This window comes from Argentina silus (genome assembly GCF_951799395.1).
Source record: "Argentina silus genome assembly, chromosome: 13".
Lineage (NCBI taxonomy): Eukaryota > Metazoa > Chordata > Actinopteri > Argentiniformes > Argentinidae > Argentina > Argentina silus.
This window is the reverse complement of record NC_139667.1, coordinates 5,412,191-5,432,283: the sequence shown is the minus strand read 5'-3', so window position 1 is coordinate 5,432,283 and position 20,093 is coordinate 5,412,191. Positions and strand designations below refer to the sequence as shown.

General features: G+C 44.6%; 2 protein-coding genes across 3 annotated transcripts in view; one reads left to right on the top strand and one right to left on the bottom strand.

The window, feature by feature from the left end:
• The first annotated feature begins 323 nt into the window (after positions 1–323).
• On the top strand, positions 324–14,629 carry esr2b (estrogen receptor 2b). 2 transcript variants are annotated; one of them, XM_083683641.1, is made up of 10 exons: positions 324–558; positions 5,714–6,202; positions 6,385–6,587; positions 7,162–7,278; positions 7,447–7,767; positions 8,834–8,972; positions 10,619–10,752; positions 12,497–12,680; positions 12,907–13,219; positions 13,515–14,629. In XM_083683641.1, exons 2-9 carry the CDS (start codon positions 5,784–5,786, stop codon positions 13,211–13,213), a joined length of 1,824 nt encoding a protein of 607 aa, XP_083539767.1. In that variant the 5' UTR covers positions 324–558; positions 5,714–5,783; the 3' UTR covers positions 13,214–13,219; positions 13,515–14,629. The 2 variants fall into 2 exon arrangements, with proteins under 2 accessions (XP_083539767.1, XP_083539768.1); XM_083683642.1 differs by lacking the exon at positions 324–558 and having other exon boundaries at positions 3,479–6,202.
• A 151-nt stretch (positions 14,630–14,780) lies between these two features.
• Positions 14,781–20,093, bottom strand: part of syne2b (spectrin repeat containing, nuclear envelope 2b) — an 81,461-nt gene continuing 76,148 nt past the window's right edge. The window contains exons 116-124 of the mRNA XM_083683481.1: positions 18,996–19,132; positions 18,760–18,883; positions 18,431–18,642; positions 17,959–18,159; positions 17,738–17,866; positions 17,325–17,516; positions 16,962–17,018; positions 16,636–16,685; positions 14,781–16,420 (exon numbers count right to left, since the gene is read on the bottom strand). Of these exons, the coding sequence (XP_083539607.1) occupies positions 16,210–16,420; positions 16,636–16,685; positions 16,962–17,018; positions 17,325–17,516; positions 17,738–17,866; positions 17,959–18,159; positions 18,431–18,642; positions 18,760–18,883; positions 18,996–19,132 (1,313 nt within the window). The 3' untranslated portion in view covers positions 14,781–16,209. The remainder of the gene's footprint in view (positions 16,421–16,635; positions 16,686–16,961; positions 17,019–17,324; positions 17,517–17,737; positions 17,867–17,958; positions 18,160–18,430; positions 18,643–18,759; positions 18,884–18,995; positions 19,133–20,093) is intronic.

The window sequence follows — 20,093 nt, the reverse complement described above, 5'->3', positions numbered from 1 at the left end:
AATTGTGATCATTACAAAGCCTACTTGAGTGATGATGATTAAGCTTATAGGATCATGTCCAATTAAAAAGACCAACACATCCCGTCTTGGTTAATACATATCAATGCACTGTATACAATTAGACACATTCAACACATGATAGAATACTGGTCAGGACCTAATTTGCTGTTTTCTGGACCGACCGATAGGCCTGATAGTACCGCTGCAGTGCAAAAAAGGCGGATCTCCGAGAAGGTGTGGTCAGTGACGTCGGCAAATGGCTTATTAAACCTGCCACTTTCAGCACAGGCACTGTAAAATCAATGAAACGCGGATAAAGGAAGTTACAAATTAATAACCCGATGGAGCACTGGTACTCCACGAGAAGATGCACGTTTCTTCCTGTAGTCTAACAAATAGCAGTCGCATTTTTTCTTTCTCTGTTGTGTGCGTTTCAGTAACTCCACCAACTCCAGCGCTTTAAACCTGTTCATCTGGCACTAAAGTGACTGAACTCCTCAACTGAGCGCGAACGGCTCCTGTTCTCTGATGACAGAATTTCAAACTACAGAGTGACAGGTTTGGTCAAGCTGCAATTATTTGTCTTGTCGTCTTTGAAAAATAGAGACAAATGGAAGCAAGTCATTGAATTGTGTAAATGTTTTTTCACTCGAGATTTTGTGGAAATAGTATGCCATAGACTAAGGGAAACTGACAGATGCCTACATTGTTGTATTTATGTTTACAGTATGTGGTGATAAGGCTAATAGTCCATATTATGTTACATCTTTATTAGATTGATTTTAGATTGATTTGTTCTTTGGAGTAATATACTTCTTATTTTATTCTCCTTTTCACTGCAATCAGTGAATGAATGAAACATTTAATTTACACAGAGAACCGTTGGGTATCCTCAACTATTTGATTGACAGCAGGCCTGTTTTTGATATAAGTTGACAAGTCCATAGCAGATTTGTACTCATTCTGTTCAATTACTAGCTGTTTGTTATACCAAGGAAATAGCTCTGTAGCCTAGTTATTATTTTCTATAAATAAAGGTGCTGTTCCCCACAGTGTTGAAGGTTACCCTTTTTAACGTAATGGTTACGGTTATGACCAGGTTATAGTGGTTATGACGACTAGGTTTATTTTCAGGTGTACAGTATAAACATACCTGCTTTCTTCCCCTCAAAAGATGCTATTTTTTTAAGCAGTAAATTTAACTGGATATCCCAAGGAAAGAACATGAGCTATTTGAGAGACAAGAGTCATGTAGACCTAATGTAGTAAATGAGGCATGTAAAGCAGGGCAGCCAGAAGTGGAGGATGGAGTTGGGTTTGTCTATGAGAGATAACATTAGCTGATAAGACACCAGTGACTTAGATTGATAAGAGTATCATGCTCCTATTATGGCTGCCTGGTCCCTCCTCATATTTTGAGTGAAAAAAGCTCAGTCTGTGTGAAAGACGGAATGGAGGATCAGATGTTTGTTATTGTTATGTCACAGCAGAAGACCATAACATAATGTACTGTTTGGTTTTTTCGCGAATGAAAAATGCGCACTTAAGAAATCCAGAAAAAAAACACTTCACCTACTAATATGAGCAATTATCCAACATTGCCTTGCATTACGCCCGTGACCAAAATTACATTAAGTGTGGTTTTTTGGCGGCACTATCGTATTTGCTCTGTACTTTTATCTTTTACACAGTGGAATGATATTTCTTTTTCTCATCACATAAACACACATTGTCATATCAATGCATTTCATGGAGTTCTGCAAAAATCAAGGAGGATTTGGCCAATCTCATTTGATAGCCTTGAGCCTGTTCACAGTGTAATAACAATCTCTCTGTGACTGCAGGGTTCTCTATCCCCTCTCACTCACAAATAACTGTGGGGGAGCTGTGTGTGTGTGTGTGTGTGTGTGTGTGTGTGTGTGTGTGTGTGTGTGGGGGGTATGTCCTGTCGTGTACGAAAATAATAACTCAGAGGCCAACTCTGTGCATCCCCTTCCGTCCTCCTGCATTTCCACCGCTTAAAAATGCATTCCGTTGGCAAGTGCCTAAAACAAGTCAAGGACACACTCAAAAGACCCTCCTAGGTCCAACTATTATCCCAAAAAAACTAGTACACTGTGTAACTAAAACATACCTCTAGTAACCAAACGCAGCTCCATGTGGACACCCTCACTGGCACGCCCTTGCTGACAGGCGTTCACAGGAGCGGTGATGTTGGAGTGTGTGCAGCCTCAACTGAAACACACGCACAGTGGGATTGGTTATGCAGTCATTCAGAGAGCCCTCTCTGCTCCATGGTGGTGGCTGGACATAGGAGGCACCTGCTGGTCTGACCTATGTGTTGCACCTGCCACAAAGCTGTGTACCTGTCCTAAAGATGTGTGTGTGTGTCTGTGTGTGTGTGTGTGTGTGTGTGTGTGTGTGTGTTACACCTGCCCTAAAGATGTGTGTGTGTGTTACACCTGCCCAAAAGATGGTGTGTGTGTGTGTTACATCTGTACTGAAGTTGTGTGTGTTAAACCAAAAAGATGAGTGTGTTACACCTGCCCTAAAGATGTGTGTGTGTGTGTGTGTGTGTGTGTGTGTGTGTGTGCGTGCGTTACACCTGCCCTAAAAATGTGTGTTACGCCTGCCCTAAAGATGTGTGTGTGTGTTACACCTGCCCTAAAAATGTGTGTGTTACACCTGCCCTAAATATGTGTGTGTGTTACACCTGCTCAAAAAATGGGTGTGTGTTACACCTGGCCTGAAGTTGTGTGTGTGTTACACCTGGCCTGAAGTTGTGTGTGTGTTACACCTGGCCTGAAGTTGTGTGTGTGTTACACCTGGCCTGAAGTTGTGTGTGTGTTACACCTGGCCTGAAGTTGTGTGTTAAGTCTGTCCTCCATTGCATTCGTCCCCATTTACTGTCAACTGTCTCTCTCACTCTTTCTCTCATTCATTCATTCATTCATTCATTCATTCATTCATTCATTCATTCATTCATCTCATCTGTTATCAATTGTGAAGGGGTAATATAAGGGGAGCACAACTGTCAAAAATACTATATCTTTAGTAGTAGTTATCTTCAGTAAACTGTGTGTGTGTGTGAGTGGTGAGAGAGCTGGTGTAATTTGGAAGAGGCTTGTTAGGCGCCACCTCCAGCAGAAGTAGTTGCAGCAGCAGCAGCAGTACAGAGGTACAGTACAGTAGAGTGAGCAGGCCACACTGCCAGGTGTATGAGCTGGAGCTCCACTGACAGGTGACAGGTAAATTACCCCAGCTTGGTGCGCCATAATCAGGCTGTCTGCACGACTCAATCCACTCCGCTTTGCTACATTCTCGCAAGATTTTTTTACTCTGGCAAAAACAGCCTCTCTACTCCTCCTCCTGCTCCCATGTCATCTGCTTACAAGGCTTGTTTCTCTCTCTCTCTCTCTCTCTCTCTCCCCTTCAAATTGAAACTTTTCTTGAGTGTTTCTTTGTCTGTATTGAGGGAGCAGGAATACAGGCTAAATGGTGCTGGTGGAGTTCTTTGTGTGGAGGTATGTGTCTCTGGCTCTGTGCCTTCGTCTGAGGGGGAGTGACATGGGAGGATGGCTGGGCACTGAGATGCTGTCAATCACATTGTCTGGCCACCATAGTCTGAGAACAGTCTCGAATAGCTTTTTGGTAAATATACTGTACGTTAATTTTTACTCAGAATTCACATGCATTTTTGCTATACAGCAGTTTGCATTTATTATAGTTTTCTGTTGATATGAGGGTTAACCCTAACCCTTGATATGGTATCCTCATGCTAATGGTACGTCAATTTCTACGGCACAAAAAAAAAAGAAAGTGCGGTGAGTTTTTGATGGCCTTCACCTTGAGTTGTTGAAAACACGCCCATGAAACTGTAGTAGAACGCTCAATTAGACTGATGCATTGGGCATTGTTATTGTAGTCCAAATCCTCCCCGGTGGTTTTGATGATTAGTATCCCGGCCAGTGGCCGATTGAGTGGGTCTCTGTGTGCGTGGTGTTCTTTCCCTCCCCTGTAAGGACATGCCATCTCCCAGGTGTATAGCGTCATTAAAAGACCTGGCACCGTGCCGTTTGACCGGTGCAGTGCCTGGTTTACCATGGACCACTGCCAGGCTGCAGTGCCTGTCCAAAGTAGGCTGTCTGTCCAAAGACCAATCTTCTCGACTGTCACCATTTGACAGAACACCCTTTTCAGACTGTCAATAGTTACTGTCAACCCCTGCTCACTAGCCTCAGCATGAAAAAGTAAGTCACTGACTCAGTGTTCTACATGTTCTAACTTCTATTTTCGTGTTTGTTATTCAAAATTGCATGATGGTTGTTGCACTGTTTTTTCCTACCCCCTGACACAATGTTTGGATTTGATACTTTAGAAGGAGCATAGCAATAAACTGAGTATTTCCCCACACATGAATGTTGGATTCCCACAGGATTGATCCGCTATTCAGGTTCTGATTTGAAATGTCAAACGGAGGATGGGCCGGGCTGTAATTATGAGTTATCCCTCCTAGACCTGGCTCCCTCCCCCTCAAATAAACGGTTTGGCATCGAATAAAGCTATTTATTAAGTTCAAAAATATAATCCACCCATGTCAACTTCAGATGGCCCGTCTTGTAAACCTACGATTTGTTAAGGCACCGTGACTTCCTTGGACATGTGAGAAAACTGATTGTTTGTTTTACTACACAGTTCTGTGTGTAATACGTTCTGGTCACCCTTTCTGCCTCCCTCAACATGCAAACATTTTGTGCAAGAAGTTGCTGTATTTATCTGACGCTGGTCTTTGAATGTTTAGAAAGTGAAACTGTGTTATTGGTTGCTGTGTTGTTGATTCTGACACTGATTAACATGATGATGGCTAGTTTGTTCCAAGTTGTGTATAGTCTTATGTAAGACTTCTCCGGCTGTAGAACACATACAGTCTGGTCATACGTGTATTCTAGAACCCAATAATGTAATGCCAAAGTATATTTACCCTATGGTGTATAAACACATAATGCATACACACATGAAAGCAAACTGCAAAACACGTGCTTCACCTTCTGCTGTGTATGTAGGTCAGATGTCACCTTTAACACAGTGGGACCGATGACAAAGTCATCCACTCTGAGTGTCCAAGGAGTGTCAAGGAGACGGTCTCTAAAGCGTTTACTTTTTGAAATGATTATGATGTTGCTTTATATTGTACTGGGTTATTTTATATACCATACCCTCAAATACGCATTTAACATTTTCAACACTCAAATAAACTCGTTATTTTATTCGATTTGTTAGGTGTTTTCACGTTTTACTGTCTTCATCTTGGCATAATTGCCCTATGGTCAGAAGTGGGAGTGTACCTATATAAAGACACCTATAAAGGCACTGGAGTGGCAACAGTAAAAGTAGCTGTTCGTCTAGACAGTGTTTGAATTAAAGCATGTTTGTCCTGTGACGGGAGCAGGCAATAAGAAAAGTACTTACTCTTCCAGCCTTGTGTGTATTTCAATTAAATTCTGTTCTGAGCGATGCACACAATGATTTTCACTCTTCAAATAAAGAACTTCGGTCTGATATTTGAGTCTTGAGTGTGTATGAAGTGTCTACGGTACAGCAGGACAGCATGCAGTGTGTTATCGTGACTGTGTATGCATTTGAGCATACAGTATCTATATGGTACTAAGTGTGATCTCCCTTTTTAATTTCCCTCTTTTCATTACTGCAATAGGACCTCCCTCTCACTGTGGCCAGTGAGTGATGCAATAGAGGGCAGCAGCAGCCCTACTGTTTGTTCCAGAATGTCCTGCTCTCCTGGGAGTGGCACCGACGCTTCTCCCCTGCTTCAGCTCCAGGAGGTGGGCTCCAGCAAGGCCGCTGAGAGGGGGAGCCCCCCGGGCCTCCTGCACCCCATCTACAGCCCCCCTGTGGGCAGGGAGAGCCACACGGTGTGCATCCCCTCCCCGTACACGGACAGCAGCCACGAGTACAGCCACGGAGCCCTGGCCTTCTACAGCCCCTCTATGTTGAGCTACAGCAGACCCCCCGTCTCCGACAGCCCCTCCTCCATATGCCCCTCTCTCAGCCCCTCTCTCTTCTGGCCCCCCCACGGTCACCACAACGTGCCTTCACTGACCCTGCACTGCCCCCAGCCCCTGGTGTACGGCGACCCCCACGCCCCCTGGGCGCAGCCCAAGCCCCATGGTCTCAGCCCCAGCAGGTACCCAGACACGACTGGTCATTCCACCGTTATTGTCTAAGCTTTGTTAGGTGTCGTTGCGACAGAACATCAGGTGTACTGTACAGTACACCTCAACATTTTAATCCTCAGACACCGGCACTAGATATCACCAAAGGGTTTCTTCTTTGTGAATGACGTGCGGTTCACCTTTCCTCTCACAGCACTATCCTTAACTCTACCAAGCTGGGGAAAAGACAGGAGGATGGGGAGGAAAGGGTGAACTCCTCCTCCTCCTCAGCCGGCAGTGTGGTGGGGAAGGCGGACATGCACTTCTGTGCTGTGTGTCACGACTACGCCTCCGGTTACCACTACGGGGTGTGGTCCTGTGAGGGCTGCAAAGCATTTTTCAAGAGAAGTATCCAAGGTAAGACCGTCTATCCAGTCTCCAACATGGCCGCTCCACTTTACCAGTGGAGCTGTTGCTGTGTTATGTTGTCTCTGCCTTGGGGTCACCGTCTCTCTGAGAGCCCAGGAACTTATCGGCTTCTGTTTACATGACTTGCTGGTGGCCTCCAATGACCCTTCTCAGACCAAATTCTGTGTAATTATTTTTTATTGCTGGTTAAGTGTTTTTAAAAAAAAATATATATATATACAGTACCAGTCAAAAGTTTGGACACATCTTCTCATTCAATGTTTTTTTTAATTTTTTTTAAATTATTTTCTACATTGTAGATTAATATTGACGACATCAAAACTATGAAGGAACACATATGGAATTATGCAGTAAACAAAAAAGTGTTAAACAAACCAGAATATGTTTTATATTTTAGATTCTTCAAAGTAGCCACCTTTTGCTTTGATGACAGCTTTGCACACTCTTGGCAAGGTGTGTCCAAACTTTTGACTGGTACCGTATATCGTTGATCAGAACAGATATGATATTCATAAAGTACACACATGTAATGTCCCCTACTGCCCTCCGCTGTCTCTGTTAGGACACAATGATTACATTTGTCCTGCGACTAACCAGTGCACGATTGACAAGAACCGTCGGAAAAGTTGCCAGGCTTGCCGTTTACGCAAATGCTACGAAGTGGGCATGATGAAGTGTGGTAGGCCATCTTTATCCTATATCTACTTTATTCTTTAATTTTTTTTATTTGTGAAATCCCTTACATAGTTGTTATTAAATAAGCAGGGGACTTTCTCAATCTGTTGATGCTGTGAACCCTGTAGAGGTGCCTGTGGGATGTTGAGCTGAGTGTTTTTCTGTGGTCCAGGTGTGAGGCGAGAGCGCTGTAGTTACCGCGGGGCGCGGCACAGACGTGTACCCCAGGTGCGGGACGCTCCAGCTGGGATGCTGGGGGTGGGAGCTAGGTCCCAGAGGCGTCTGGAGGGTCTCATCCCCCAGGCAGAGCTCCACCACACGGCCATGAGCCCAGAACAGCTCATCTCCCGCATCATCGAGGCGGAGCCGCCAGAGATCTACCTGATGGAGGACCTGAAGAAGCCCTTCACCGAGGCCAGCATGATGATGTCACTCACCAACCTGGCCGACAAGGAGCTCGTTGTCATGATCAGCTGGGCCAAGAAGGTCCCTGGTGAGCCACCTGGAGAGAATGTGTGTGTATATGTATGTGTGTGTGTGCGTGTGTGTGCGTGTGTGCACGTGTGCATGTGTGCGCGTGCGTGCGTGCGTGCGTGCATGCGTGCGTGCATTCGTGCTGCATCTACACACCATAAGTAGGCATACTTTGGCTTTCCATTATTGTGTTCTAGTATATGACAGACCTGTGTGTGTTCTGTAGCCCTACAGGTCTCACATAATACCAGGGGGGAACAAGCAAGCCACCAGCATGTTAATAAGTGTCAAAATCAATAATGGAGCAACCATAGGCACCAGCCCAAATAGTCTGGCTCTTCCAAATAGTCAGAGGTGAAAACAGGTGTCACTGCGTTCTTCTCAGTCAATTAGTCGGCTCTTAGCCTTCTCATTAGCCCCCCCCCCCCCCCCACCCCCCCATGCTGCAGGCTCATGGCTGTGTGCCACTCGGCTTACACAGGGTGTGAAGGGGTTACATCTCCTCTCCTGTCTGCTTGCTTAGAGAGCATTGTTCCCGCCTTACCCTGGGGCTGAGAGGTGAACTCAGCAGGTGTCTACTCAGGAAGGGTGGAACTGCAAGGATCTCAAAAGACTTGCTTTTGTCAGAGATGTTTTTTCACTGTTTGGTGAAAGAGGGAGATGGCGAAAATTAGCTTATATTGTCTACTACGGCAAAAAAGAGCCAAAACCTCTATAGACTATTTGCTCCTGAGTGAACTGCAGTTGAATTATAGCAAGGTGCTATTTAGCGGTGATGTCATGGCCAGAATGTGTTGTTAAGCTTTGTTCCAGTGTACCACCCTTGAGGACTAAAACCAAAGCTGTAACACCTCAGGGCGTCCCAAGCGTGTTTGGACTATGTATTTCAGGTATTTCAAGTTCTTCCTTTAGCTAGTGACTTTTTAGGGTCTTGGACATCTTGAGCTAATAGAGCCCATTCTTTACTAAGGTGTGTGTGTCTGTGTGTGTGTGTCTGTGTGTGTCTGTGTGTCTGTGTGTGTGTGTGTGTGTCTGTGTCTGTGTCTGTGTGTGTGTCTGTGTGTGTGTGTGTGTGTGTGTGGTAGGCTTTGTGGAACTGAGTCTGGCGGACCAGGTGCACCTGCTAGAGTGCTGCTGGTTGGAGGTGCTGATGCTTGGGCTCATGTGGAGGTCTGTGGACCACCCCGGGAAACTCATCTTCTCACCAGACTTCAAACTCAACAGGTAAGGCCACTGTGCAAATGTTATACAACCTTTAAACTCCACAATAACGTACATCATGCATAACATATGCGTTCTCAGTGAAATCTAGAACAAGCCAAAACTGGCAAAAACTTAATCTCCGAGAATAGCCGAAACCTAGCGTAGTTAAAAAGCTTCTGGAAATGCCAAAACCCTTCAGGTTGATGATCTTTAAAAGCTGTGACTTAGCCAACAGCCAGGTTTAGTATGTGGTGTGTTTGTGTGTGTTTGTAAGCCAGGCCTTGGCATAGTTTCTAGTCACTCCCTCGTAACTGGTGACTCCTACAGACTCAGGCTCGTTAGCTTTCACCCGCACGTCTGGCAAAGAACACTCACATTCTCAGTACCCTCTCGGGCCAGTGTTACTGTGTGTGTGTGTGTGTGTGTGTGTGTGTGTGTGTGTGTGTGTGTGTGTGTGTGTGTGTGTGTGTGTGTGTGTGTGTGTGTGTGTGTACGTGTGTGTGTGTGTGTGTCTGTGAGTGTGAGTGTGAGTGTGTGTGTGTGTGTGTGTGTGTGTGTGTGTGTGTGTGTGTGTGTGTGTGTACGTGTGTGTACGTGTGTGTACGTGTGTGTGTGTGTGTGTGTGTGTGTGTGTGCGTGTGAGTGTGTGTCTGTGTGTCTGTGTGTGTGTGTGTGTGTGTGTGTGTGTGTGTGTGTGTGTGTACGTGTGTGTACGTGTGTGTGTGTGTGTGTGTGTGTGTGTGTGTGTGTGTGTGTGTGTGTGTGTACGTGTGTGTGTGTGTGTGTGTGTGTGTGTGTGTGCACGCACGAGTGCAGATAAGAATGATAGTGGTTACAGTGTGTTCCCCACACACACACTGATGAGAAGTTGACCTCCCATAAATCTTGAGATAAAAAAGAGAAGATATCAATGTTTGCTTTAAACATATTAATACTTTTGGGCAGCAAATCATAAGGTTCATGATGAATTGGCTTCCTGTATGGGATCAAGGTCTGATGTCCAACCTCTGCAAATCACCTTTTGAGTTCTCAATAAACAAATTGCGTTTGTAATCTTTGTGAGTGAGTTATATGCCATGCCTTATGAGCACACATGATTTGTGCAGGCTTATTAAACTTCACATACAGGTACTTAAGTTTTGTCTGAATCTTAAGATACGGAATCTTGGATTAGTAGCTGTAGTTTAGGTGTTGGGTGATTTTAATTAGCCTGGAGGACTAGTAGATTTTGTTGACCTTGAAAATGGTGCCATCCTTGAAAGTGAGATACATGTGGGAGTGTGTGTTATTTTAATGTGTACAGTATATATTTGAGTGTGTGTAAGTTGATTTTGAATAGATCTGCAAGAGTGAGTTAATTCAATTAACTTTTTTGTGTGTCAATGTGTTTTTTTGTGTGTTTTTTTCTTGCGTTAGTGTGGGTTGGGTCATGTTTCACCTTTTCCATTGCCACCGACTATCACTATAGGCTTAACTAACCTTGATGTGTTCCCATAACATGGACTTATTTTTCACAGTCCTTTGGCCATTGTGAGGATTTGGCAGCTTTGTTTCCTAGGACTGCCGTAAAAAAAACCTACCAGGAAGACTAGACAAACAAGGTGGTCACACCAAAGACACTGTTTCCCTCTCTCTCTCTCACTCTCTCTCACTCTCTCTCACTCTAGGGATGAGGGGAACTGTGTGGAGGGCATCTTGGAGATATTTGACATGCTGCTGGCAGCCACTTCTAGATTCCGAGAGTTAAAACTTCAGAGGGAGGAGTACGTCTGCCTCAAAGCCATGATCCTCCTTAACTCTAGTAAGTCAATACAGTAGAGTACTACTAGACTACTGTATGGGTGACTTGGTGTGTTGAGTGCTGCAATCAGACCCCTTTGTTGCTTGTGACAACAAAACAGAAAATAGCCCAGAAAAAATACTCATCTGGTTGGAGGTTTAGACTCACTTTTTTTCATTTTTTTTTTGGAACCAATGTTTTCCAACTCCTCTCCCTGAGTGTCACAGTGCCCTCTTTCTGTCCCTCTAACCCAGGTTTCACTGGGGTGACTGACCTCTCTCTGTCCACACACTCTGGATGCAACCACTGCCAGACTCTTTATCTGTTTATTCTCTCCCAGTGCAGCCTGAAAAAAAGAACAAATTGTGCAACAGAAATCTGGTCTAAAAAGTCAGAGAGCATAGGATTGCAGATATGTTTTGTTGGACAGAAATAAGGTATGGCTCAATTCCTCCAGCCTTCATTTTCTGTCCTCGTGTGATCTGTCCTCAAATTAGATTTATGAAGAAGCTTTTTTGACACATTTTCTCCTCTTCAGTGCCATCTAGTGTTTCAAATGTACAGTAAATCCTTTTTGTTTGGTACATATCCAAGGAAATGTAAATGATGCCGATTTTAATTAAATTCTCTAGAGATTTCTCAGTTTACATATCTACTCATGGCTCTACCGACTCCTGGAGAACCCTTTTTCAAGTTATGTGAGCAAAAAATATTTAAATGTATTTGAAATGGCAAGCCAGATAAAGTTATGTGACGTATGTACAACAAACACAAATTTGGAGGGCTAAAATAGTAAAATATAAAGGCATTAAACCTCTCTCTTAAAGCTTATATTATACACAAGTGATGTAGATAGATACTGTACGTAAAACAACAATTGACACTGCAATTTGTTCTTTAAAATTAAAAATCTTCTATATAACTCTTGCTACAAAGAGAATGCTCAATACATGGGTCATTGAACAGTTTGCCTTGTGCAGATTCTGCCACGAGGAAACAGAATCAATAGTTCATCTGTTTTGGTACTGTCCATTGGTGGCTCACTTTTGGAGTCAGGTTCAGTAATGGTTCTTATAATATCAATGTGGATATAGACCTGCAAACTATATTGTTAGGGGATTTGAATAACCAAGCCCAATTATTGGGAAATCTGATTATACTCTTAGGTAAAATATTTATTTTTAAGGAACTTTCGGCAGAAATGATACAAATGGGGAGGTTCAAGACCTTTGTAAAATATCACAGTAAAATAGATGATGTATTGCAGAAGGAAATCATAAAAATGACACTATACTGGGAAAGATGGGTTAACCTGTGGACATCTGAAGGGTGGAATTAAAACTAGTAAACTAATAAATAATTGATTAACCGATTCACTGAAATGAGTGATGGGAAATGATATGTGTCTAGATGTGTGTGTTCCTTACCATGAAATTATAAATGCTGTACAGCAGAGGTATAATTATTACTCTCTCTTCATGTCCTCCAATCAGGGGACTACAATGCTATCTCATAGAACTTAAATTCTGTCTACTAATTTCAAAGCTGAAAAATCCCTAAATAACACAAAGAAAATCCTTTCTTTAATGCTAGGGATTTTGTTGTACAGTATGAAATGGGAGATGCGTCAAATGAACATGCCCTATTCACTCTGTGCTTGTGTGTGACTAGTAAAGAACAACTAGTGTGAACAACTGATTGAGATTGTCTGGCCATATAAATGGATAGTCAGTTTAAAAAAAATGCGTGCATCTCCCCCCTGTAGACATGTGCAATAGCTCTCCAGAGACAGCGGAGGAGCAAGAGAGCAGGGGGAAGCTCATGCGCCTGTTGGACTCAGTGACAGACGCCCTGGTGTGGGCCATCTCCAAACGAGGCCTGTCCTTCCAGCAGCAATCTGCCCGCCTGGCCCACCTCCTCATGCTGCTGTCACACATCCGCCATGTCAGGTATCGTCACAGCTCCCTCCCTTCACTGACACCTTCCTGACGAAGTAGCTCCTTGTTCGGTCGGTCAGCGACCGACTGCTCACAGCTTTGCCCATTTGTAGTTTTCAGACATAAACACCGTTTCTGATCGTCTCATTATTCACAAATGCTGGTGGCAGACTTGATGTGTTTGTTGGCCATTTATTAAGACTGCATTTCCCATGCACCTCTCTGTTTTCTCCTTCAGTAACAAAGGCATGGACCACCTCTCCAATATGAAGAAGAAGAACGTGGTGCTGGTTTACGACCTGCTCTTGGAGATGCTAGACGCCAACACGACCAACGCCTCCAACAGCCGCATGTCCACAGCTCCCAGGTCTAACCCCTTCCCCACTGAGCCCCCAGCAGGCACAGCCCCAGCTCCAGCCCCAGCTCCAGCTCCAGCCCAGGCCTCTGCACATGCCCCCAACCATGCCTCTGTAGTGGACACCCACCTCCAGTCCCAGACTTTACTTCTATCCCTGAATTCAGAGGTGGACCACAGCTGTGGGTAACCATGAGTAAGTTCTTCTTTTTTTAAATATATTTTTAGGGCATTTCTGCTTGATTGGGATAGAGACAGTAGAGACTGACAGGAAGGATGGGTGAGAGAGAGGAGGAAAGACATGCGAGACGTGTCGAGGGTCGGAATCGAACCAGGAACCTTGTGGTATGCGCATTAGTGCGCATTAGTAAGTTCTAATCGGTGTGACGTTGTATTAGCAAATGGTAAAATACAATTCCATTACAATTCCATTGCAATTACAATTCCGTCGCTAGAGCGGGTGTTCTTCTGACACTGTTCCTCTCCTGCAGGCATGTCCACCCAGGACACTGGCCAGCTCAGACAGGAGAGGTGGGGACCTGAGTAGGAGGGGAATGGCGTACATGGATAGAGAAGGGGGACATGGAGACTGCCCGAGCTCATATACCACCTCACAGAGGTGGCTGAACTGAAAGAGAAACTGGTGCTCGATCTAGCACCAAGGTAGCTGCCACCACTCTATGACTAATGACTGACAGAAGAAAAAAAAACATAAACATTATGTGCTGTTAAATATTAATATCAGTTTTATTGTTTTTATGATGTTTTTTGTCCTTGGGGGGGGGGGGGAGATTACGATTTGTAACAATGATGTGGTTTCGATTGAATGTATTTTCTGTGTGTAATTCCCTTGTAAATAATCAGGTGGTAATGTAGACAGTAATGAGTACATCTTTGAACTTCTACTGGTCAAAATGTGTGTCTTTTGATATATTTGTATCTTTTTCACCTTCTTTTTCATGATTTTTGTGTATCTTGCAGAACAATTCATACCATCTTAACTGGCTTACTCGGATAAAGGTGCATGAAGTCTTCTTTAATCTACTATCAGACAGGACTGCTTAATGTCATCACACACACAGTTATTAGATGTGCAGTGTATTTCTATCATATCGTGCATGTTCTTTGCCTAATACCACCTTGTACATTGAATACAGTCATTATTTCTCTGCACCAATCACTACTCTTTCAAATGACTCTACTAGATGTATTCACTAGATGTTGACAGTGGCTATTCATTCTGGATTTCTAATATTCCTGGGGCTGGTTCCCTGGACAGAGATTAAGGATTAAATGACATTTTCAATCATAAAATCTTAATTGAAGATGCATTTTAGTCTAGGATTAAGATTGATCTGTGTCCGGGAGGCCAGCCTCTGACGTACACCCAAGTGATCCCTTCAAATGTCAGTCAGATGCATCAAGTGGCCTTTGATTAAGATGACTGTTAAACAAAACCAGCAACTGCTCAAGCGTGCACACATACACACAGACACACACACACACACACACACACACACACACACGTATGCATCTTTGTCATGAACTGTCCCTTTCTTGCGTAATTATATGGTGCTTGTGTTGTTTATCCGATGTAAAATGTCAAAGCCATGTTTGTGCTTCTATAAAACTCACAACCGGAGTCTGAGTCACAACCTGCTATTGTGTATTTGTTTAGAATTTCTTAGTCCCAACTAGAGATACACAACAACAATGTTCTCTGTAAAGAAGTGAATGAAGAACACTGACAGCCACAGTCTCATGGCAAACAATGTTTATTGTCAAGTAAAAATGACTTTAATCTATACATCCCATAAATAAGCATTCAGAAAATAAATCAAACTATACACACCATTGTTGTCTATGTTCCATTGGCCTACCGGGCAGTACAGAGGATGACTGAGATTATGTACACGAACGAATCAGCGTGGTCTGGGTAAACGCACTGTTTTACACCGCTCTCTTAACATGGCCGCAGCTCTGCTCCCATTATTCCGGTTCAGATTTATATACATGAGTAAACATATGTGCATAAAGGTACAGCATGTACAGAATCCCCTCTCTACACACAAACACATGCTCTTTGATTGTGCATGTGTGGTGTGTACATGGCTACATTCATTGCTCACTGACTGGCCTTTCCAGCTTCATAACAGTTACATTCATACACTGTATCTCTGTTGGAACAGCGTTAGATTTGACTCGTGTCATTCAACTGCATGAAAGAGTAGTGTAAAAGAGCAGTGTTCAGACGGTCACATTATTTTGATCAGTTATGCAGTACTAAAATAATTACCAAGCAGCAATCAACATACACACTCACACGTTAATCATTGCTTTTTCAGTAGTTTGCCATTATATACAAATGTATTGATACAAACAAAATCACAAGTACACTGGTTGTCTTAATTAAGAACTTTAAAATCTTGATTTAAAAAAAATCACTGACTACAGCAAGGCATGTTTTCAGATGAGTGGCTACAGTTATTCAGTAAAAATCACCTTTCACAGTGAATATGATTCTAAATCAAACAAACACAAACTCTTGTTCAGTCGATATGTACAAAAATGTGCTATCCACAATTGGTTCTCGAAAGTAAAACAGTAAAAACAGTCGTTGTGGTAGAAAATGATCAATACGCTCAATTCTCTGATCCTTTGGTAGTAAATGTTATTTACCATTAAAACCTAATCCTATAGGTCATCATTGCGAGTCTGTGGCAATAAAAGAAAATATCAAAATACATTTTGAAATATTTCTTTGTTTGTTCGTGGAAAACAGGGTTTCATGGGGATAGTCATTACATATTTTAGCTCCATATAAAAATTATTTACTTCAAAATTAACCAATGATATGGCTTCTTTGCTTCATGGAAGAGCTGCACACCTTCATGACGTGAGCTCTCCAGATATATTAAATATAAATATGTTTACATAAATACCTTTTAGACAACTTAAAAAAACTCGAACAAAAACAAAAAAAAACTTTTGCAGCTGAGAGACACAGAAAGCATCGGTTGTCCTTAAAGTCTCCAGTCTGATCATATTTTTCTTCGGGCCTCCAGTGATTGCGGTTGGTGTGTGTGTGTGTGTGTGTGTGTGTGTGTGTGTGTGTGTGTGTGTGTGTGTGTGTGTGTGTGGGGGGGGGGCGTGTATAATGGAGGAAACAGGTGGGTTGTAGCTCTCTCATGTGGGAGGGGGCCCGTTGGTGTAGCGCAGCATGGGGTAGAAGGAGCGGGCAAAGTTGTTGGACAGGGTACAGCTGTAGTCCTCCTCAGACATCGGCACCAGGCAGGCCAGCACCAGCAGCAGTAGGAAGAGCAGATGGAGGGGGAAGGCAGCACGCAACACCCGGTAGAAGAAGGGCCGAGCTGGGGTAGAGTCCTTCTTCTCCTCCCTTGACATGGAGAGACAGAGAAACACATCAGTAAAGCTGCATGCATTGCAATAAGATTAGAACATAGCTTTATCTGATGGAATGGAGGGAAAATCTGATTAAGAGCTGATGGTTTTGTATCATGAGGGTAAGAACGTGTTGTGAACAAGCAGACAGACTTCTCGTTCCAGTGATTGAGGTTGGGACGAAGGCAATGAGGCACATTCGGCACGTACCTTCTACTGCCAGGGGATCGGACTTCAGCTGCTCCCATCTCAGCTTTCTCCTACACACACAAACCAAACCATTAAAACATATTTTACAAAGGTTTACTTTTTTTCCCTGTGAGTAATCATGGGTACAAACGCGCCATTACAAATATTTACATGGAGCTATTACATTGGATCTAACCATTGATTGTTTCATTTGGCGTTTCACTGCAAGTGATGGCTGGACTGGGCTGGACTGGACTGGACAAGAGTCTGTGCAGAGGCACCTGTTTGCATTGACTCTGTGCTACAGCACCAGCTATTGAACATGTGTGACTGAAACTGTACTGTACCTTGTGCCTGTGTGGAGAGCCGCCACCGTCTACCTCAGAGCCGGTTGGACAGGAGTCCTGGGACAGAACACAAATAGTGGTCAAACCTGTTTTTATTTCCCGCAACAACAATATTCACCACCATCAATAGATCAGAAAAACGATCAACCCTATTCACCAAAAACTCATGACATGTCATCAGGGACAGACTGGGACAACAAAACAGCACTGGACTTTCAGTCGACGGGGGGGAAGTGGTGGATGGTGGCACCCTGTGTATACGTACCAGCCTGCCATCAGGGGCGGACTGGGACAACAAAACAGCACTGGACTTTCAGTCGACGGGGGGGAGGTGGTGGACGGTGGCACCCTGTGTATACATACCAGCCTGCCTTGCAGAACGTGCAGGTCGTTGGCCACTTGGCGCAGCAGCAGGCGAAGCTTGTTGCTGATGACGTGGACTTTCTCCTTGGCCTCGATACTGTCCTCGCCTGTGGCCTCCAGCAGGAGCTGGGTGGAGATCTCCTGCAGGGAGGAGACCTGCCTCTGGCGCCCACGCAACTCCTCCTCCAGGGCCTACAGCACGGGGCATAGGAGAGCACAGGCCTCAGCTGACAGCAGGTGGATTACACATGAAACTCCAGGAATACAGTCAAAGAGATTTCAACTCTTTGTCAAGGAAACACGATTCCACTGTTACACGCTCGGCTAAAATGTCTCTGCACGGAACGCATAATTGCGTCCACTAATTGTACAGTATTGCCTTTCTGTGCTCATAGACTGAATGCACCCCTCACCATGAGAGTGTCCCTGTGCTCCAGCAGGACAGAGCGGGGTGCGAATCGGTCGTGGATGTTCACTGCAAAGCGTGTGTTCTCAGCCCGGGCTAACCACAGCAGCATGGAGTGCAGAGTCTCATGAAACTCCTGAAATAGAGTGGTCAAAAGGTCAAAGGTTAAAGGGTCAGAGGGATATTCCATCTAGTCCATAGTTTATATCAGTGTGTTGTTGTCCTCACCTGACACTGCATGAGTGCGCTGTGCAAACGGCCCTCCCAGCTCTCCAGGCCCGCGCAGGCTTGGGTCCAACTGTGGTTGGCAACCCGCAGGCCCTCCTGAAGCTCCTGCAGTTCAGCGCTGTCCCCATGCTGGAAGCTACGCCCACTCAGGTTAATGGAGATCATCAGAGACTTGTAACGATTGAAGGTTTTCTGCATCTCCTACAGAGAGAGAGAGAGAGAGGGAGAGAGAGAGAGAGAGAGAGAGAGAGAGAGAGAGAGAGAGGAAGAGAGGAGGAAGAGAGGACACTTTGGATCACATTCTACACACAGCAAAAAAAGTAAAAGAGTAAAAAAAAAGGTTTGCTTGTTTGTCACTAAATCAAGCATAATGGATTGTTAGATGCAGTCATCTGTTTTACTGATAGGAGGAGATCCTTGTTGTTGGTACATTGTTTCCCTGCTATGTTACGCTCACTGTCAGACCCCTTACCTTGAGCCTCCTGATGTTGCCCTCCATGTCGCGGACGCTGGTGGACGGTGCCAGCCTCTGCAGCCTCTCCAGCTCGGGCAACACCCGGTTTAGCCAGCCTGTGATGTCAATGAGGTCAGAGTTCAACTTCTGCCACTGCTGCAGGTCTTGTTTGATGCACAGCTCATCACTGAGGGCCTGGGCATGGAGCAGCTCCCAACGCTCGATCACGGCTGCAGATACACACATAACACGGAAATGCTCAATGATTACAATGATAACACATTTACATGGCGTCATACATGGAATACACACAGAAATGGCTGTGGAGGAGTGTCACAGAGACATACATGTCTGTTGGTCTGCAGTGCTCAGCGTGGTGAGGCCTTGGTCCTCCAGCTCCTCATCATTCAGGATCAGTTTGACCCTCTTGACATTGTCAATGCTGCCGCTGCACTCTGACATCAGCTTGGCCTGGTTCAAGGAGACAGAACACCCGACATCACTACCGATATTACCCCTCATCTATAACTACAGTAATGTGTGTGTTTATGCAAGTCAATGGTTGTCAGTGTGCTGAACTTACGTAGCCCTGCTGGTGGAAGGGGGTGCTGGTGGTGTGGGTGGGAGAGGAGCCCAGGCCTCTGATGATGTCCCTGGGGACACGCTTCCTCTCCTGGGGTTCGGGGGAGTGCCAGTTAGGTGGGTCTGTCACAGACTTCACTGAAAGAATAAACGAAATGGGGGAGAGAGACAAAGAGACCGAGAGAGAGAGAGAGTCAGACCACAGCCAGTTTCACCAAAGGGCAGTCATGGTGGGCACCCATGTGCTTATTCAAGCACTTTGAGGCGAAACATGTTATGGTATCAAACAGTCGATGCACCAAAGGAGATGCCATGACAGTTGAACATACGCATGCACAAACCAAACTCAGGAAACAAAATGGCTGTAAAATCAAAGTAATCCAGCGAGGCGTTATCATGCAGCGTCACACTGTGAACAGATGCAGATGCAGGTGGTGGGTGGTAGGTGGTTAAGGACTGTGGATAACTAGGTCATGTTTAACTCACTAACTGCCAAAGAATTCCGGAACACTCCACCACCGAGAGTACCAAGTTTTTTTTTATTGTGGTATTTACCTAGCAACAATACTTTGATTGGCTACAAAATGAAGCATCATAATGTATAATGTAATTTTTGGTGAATAAAGTCACCCTTGGCACTCTAGAATGTTGACCCTATGAGCCACTTTATTCACCCTCGGCACTGAATGAGTTAATGCCTGTGGTGGGACAGATCAGAGTGGACCGCCCCATCTGTCTTTAACATTCAGTCATGTAAAACATGGGCATGCCAATCCATGCCAAGTCTGTGGTGCTCTGCCCTTCCTATTAGTAGTGGGAGTAAGTCAGACAGGGCAGGCAGGGGGAATGGCGGGACTTGTTGCGCAAATTATCTGGTAGGAACATGATACAGTACAAAAGGGGCAGGTGTGTAACGGGACCGTACAGGATGTGTATCAGGAAGGGGTGGAAGAGTGGAAGAGTAGTGGAGACTATGGATGAGAATGGGGTTGGATGGGTTGAGGGTTCATGCCTGGTCAGAGCCACACAGCAGTGCAGACACATGCAGGAGGCAGAGTGCCTACCCGAGGCTGCTCTCATAGCTTTGGCAGTCGCATTA

Bases quoted from the DNA above. Each gene is read 5' to 3' on its own strand.
- esr2b (XM_083683641.1), top strand. From the start codon at position 5,784: ATGTCCTGCTCTCCTGGGAGTGGCACCGACGCTTCTCCCCTGCTTCAG. The intron at 7,279-7,446 runs GTAGGCCATCTT...TCTGTGGTCCAG, and splicing joins AGTGGGCATGATGAAGTGTG to GTGTGAGGCGAGAGCGCTGT. The intron at 8,973-10,618 runs GTAAGGCCACTG...CTCTCACTCTAG, and splicing joins CCAGACTTCAAACTCAACAG to GGATGAGGGGAACTGTGTGG.